At 32.2% G+C, this 3558-nt stretch overlaps 1 protein-coding gene across 1 annotated transcript; it reads left to right on the forward strand.

Moving 5' to 3' along the window:
* Positions 1–1298: 1298 nt before the first annotated feature.
* Positions 1299–1839, forward strand: LOC111693037 (the record flags this gene model as incomplete). Its single annotated transcript, XM_023457176.1, has 2 exons — positions 1299–1564; positions 1619–1839. Coding segments are annotated over exons 1-2 (400 nt in total), but the record flags the coding sequence as incomplete, so codon positions are not given.
* Between the last annotated feature and the right edge of the window lie 1719 nt (positions 1840–3558).

A 3558-nucleotide genomic window follows, 5' to 3' on the forward strand; every position in this document is an offset into this window, starting at 1 on the left:
GTTTTTGCAAAATAAAAAAAGGGGCTAAAAAACATAAAACATTCCATATCTCCGCAACCGTTATTTTGGTTCATACTATTACCTCCTTAAATATTTTACACTCTTTTTTTAATACCCTGTATATAACATCAGTTTGTAAGTTGTTGTCTATAGAATCGGCTATAAATTGCGTAATACAGATCAAGTTAGTGACAGTAGAACGTCCTTTCATAAAACCATGCTGACAAGGTGTTATGATATTAGAGATGCTATAATAAATATAGTCATGAAGTAATATTTACAAAAATTACATATAATGGAGATAGGACGAAAATTAGTAATGTTAAATGTATCACCCTTTTTAAAAATTGGACACACTTTTGAACGCTTCCACAAATCAGGTAACCGACACTCAGTTAGGCTTGAATAACTTTTTTAAGGAACGAGAAAAAATTTGAGCACAGTCTCTTATCAAAAACGCGGGAATACCATCCGGACCATTAGTCATTTTGGGTTTAATTCTCTTTAATGCTGAAAGAATTTCGGTTTCAGTGAAGTCGTGAATATGTATATCATTAATGTTATTGCTGGAATATGAGTCATTGCTGTTAGAAGATGACGGTAAATAAGATTTAGAGAAAAAATCTGCAAATGCATCAATAATATCATTTGCATTGTCAATATACAATTATCAATTATACAAACGAGAGCCATCTCCCGGTCTNTAACAAATGCCTGGAGCAACAATTTCACGGTCAATCGAATTGGCCTTTGGTACACATGTTGGTCTTTGGATTGACCGTCTTTTCCATAAATTTCGTCAACATCCATCGCTTTTTGCAACAATAATATGCAATTTTGGAAAAGTGATTTTTCCACGTTCAACCTTTATTGTACAGTGAACAAACTGGTGAAATATGACCATAGATACCTTAAATTGAAGCTAATTTAATTACTGCCTACAACATAAAATGACCAATTTTCCTATAGGTCCTCTAAATTTTCGTGGGTGGTAAAAAAAAGTGAAAAAACACGTAAATATGCCCCTTATTTGCAATTTGACAACTTAGTGTCACTTCTTTCAAGTTATTTTTTGATACTATCCCTGTCATAAAGTGCAATACAATGTCTACTAATTTTTTTTTTGCATTCAACTAATTCAACTGGAGTATATTATGGAATTAATATGGTATGTTAGCAGTAAAATGAACATTGAAAATGTTAAATTGATGTTTCTCTAAACAAATTGCTTTAAATTTAGCCATAGAATACACTCTTGAATTTTACCAGTGCTGAAAACATTAGCCAGTTCTCTTGATTTCAAAATAAACAATAGTGACCCAATAATATTTTGACGGCTGTCAAAATTTGAGTGTTTTGTTTCTTGTTTTTTTATACACTTCGAAATGGGTCACTGCTCTAAAAAATCCAATGCCCCCTTCGGGGTGGCGACAAAACGGTTTAATAAGATCGGTTTTCATCCTGAGCTCGATGTTACTGGAGCCATGAAGAAAGAAATAACTAAAGCTGGGCCTGGTTCTTACAATCCCGAGCGTGTGACGTGTAAAGGAAAGCATGGCGTTAAGTATGTTGAGGTTCTTGTACCATGACCGAAAAAGTAATTTTAACGTTTTTCCAGTTGGAAGACAAAGTTAGAGGTTGAGGAATTTTCAAAAAATTTGGGATACAGGAACGCGAATCTTTTGTACGAGCGAGAATTTTATAAGTCGCTTAGAGGACCAGGCGCCAACGATGTAAATGAGGAGTATTATAAAAAGTCTAACCATTCCGTTCTTTCGAATACTGGTCTTGGAACTGGTGACAGGTTTCGCAGTGATTGTGATGACGCCCCTCCCCCAGGTATATTATCGCTGCTGAGGTTTATAATTTTATGTCATTATATGTTATTTACAAAGAATATTAATAACGGCGACAAAGCTGATTAGGGTCAATAGCGTACGAGTATAAATGGATTCTCTTTAAACAGTTTTGTTTTACAGTAACAAGCGTTAGCTATTCAAAAAAGTATTTTATGTATTTTAAACAAATGTAGGGGCTTCTACGGGTTGTATTTGTAGTTTTGTATTTTTAGTACAGTCATTGAAGCTTTTCAACTCCGAATTCTTTGAAACTGAACCAATCGACTTGAAATTTGGCAGATAGAGAAAAGGTCAATGAACATTAGTGACATAGCTTCCACCCTGTTGGGGTCGATACTCCTTCTCGGGGGTGGACATTTTTTTTCAAAAATAACACTGGAAATCGATAGAATCAAATTTTGGGCAAAAAATATTTGAAGAATTTTTTCGAGAAATCTATAGTTGTTTAGTTATTCATGATTGAAAACTTGGAATTTTGAGTGAAAAAAAACACTTTCAAAGTATTTTTCCCGTATAACGAAAAATGTAGCTTATAAATAAACAAAGAAAATCGTTTTTTAAAAAGTGTTGTACGTCCTATACAAAGCGAAATATGGTTAGTGGAAGGGGACTTGTTTTAGGGGGAATACTCGAATCGATGTATTCAACGTCAAATAACGGAAAAAGGATTAATTTTACGTGTATAACGCTCCCGGAGTTTTTTTGTAGTACTCAAAAAGACCTTCAAAATAAGCACTTATTAATTAGATTAGATTAGGTTAATTAGAGCAAAATTGAAGGAGTTATCGTCAAAAACAATTGGGTTGCTCAAATTTTTTAAGGAAAAATGGGCAGTAAACGCTGTATCATTTTCATCAGAATTAAAATTAATCGTAGACCCTTTACAATTAGATTTGTTTTAGTGTTTTTCATACGATCCTGAAGTTAGACCGGTTTAGAATGCGTATTTTTTGAATAATGTACGATAAAAGTTGAAAACGTATTTTTCATTATTCAAAAAAAATTGCCTTATTTATATAATAACTCTGAAACTACAAAAGATACGTAAAACATGATAAACAACAAAAATTTAGCTTTTTTTCAACAAATATTTTGTTTTTTTTATTCCTATAGCATAAAAAATAAAGGAGATATCGCCGCTTGAAGTATCTATTTTAGTGAAATAACGATCTGTCTCGAGCCATTCGATCCTTTCCCGTTAAAAAACGAAGGACTTAAAAGGTTTTATATGCAAACGATCATACAGCTCTTGCAATTATCTTTACAATGCTTTTTTGCAGGATACTACATATAGCTTCAAAATTTACCGAGTTCTGGTAAAAAAAGACCAATGACATTTTTGCGGAGCAAAATAGGCTTTCTCATTTTTGGAGCAAAATGTTAGGATTCAAGTGCGGTATTTAAAAATCGATTATAATAAAAATATTTTACATTAATATTGGTAAAAGGGTAGTTTATAAGTGTTGAAAATGGCAAATGTAAAATATTCTTTCATAAACAACATAAGGGAATTTTTATTTTAAATTATTGCACAATTATAGCACTCCAAGATTTAAAACGTAATTTTTGATCATTTTTTTAGCACAGGGGTGATTTATAAGGGTTGAAACGTGTTATGAGATACAAATTATTTCATAAGCAACGAGGGAATTTTTATTTTAAATAATTGCACCGTTAAAGCATTCCAAGCTTTTAAAAA

The sequence above is a fragment of the Anoplophora glabripennis genome, unplaced genomic scaffold (genome assembly GCF_000390285.2).
Source record: "Anoplophora glabripennis isolate ALB-LARVAE unplaced genomic scaffold, Agla_2.0 scaffold6933, whole genome shotgun sequence".
In the NCBI taxonomy this organism is placed as follows: domain Eukaryota; kingdom Metazoa; phylum Arthropoda; class Insecta; order Coleoptera; family Cerambycidae; genus Anoplophora; species Anoplophora glabripennis.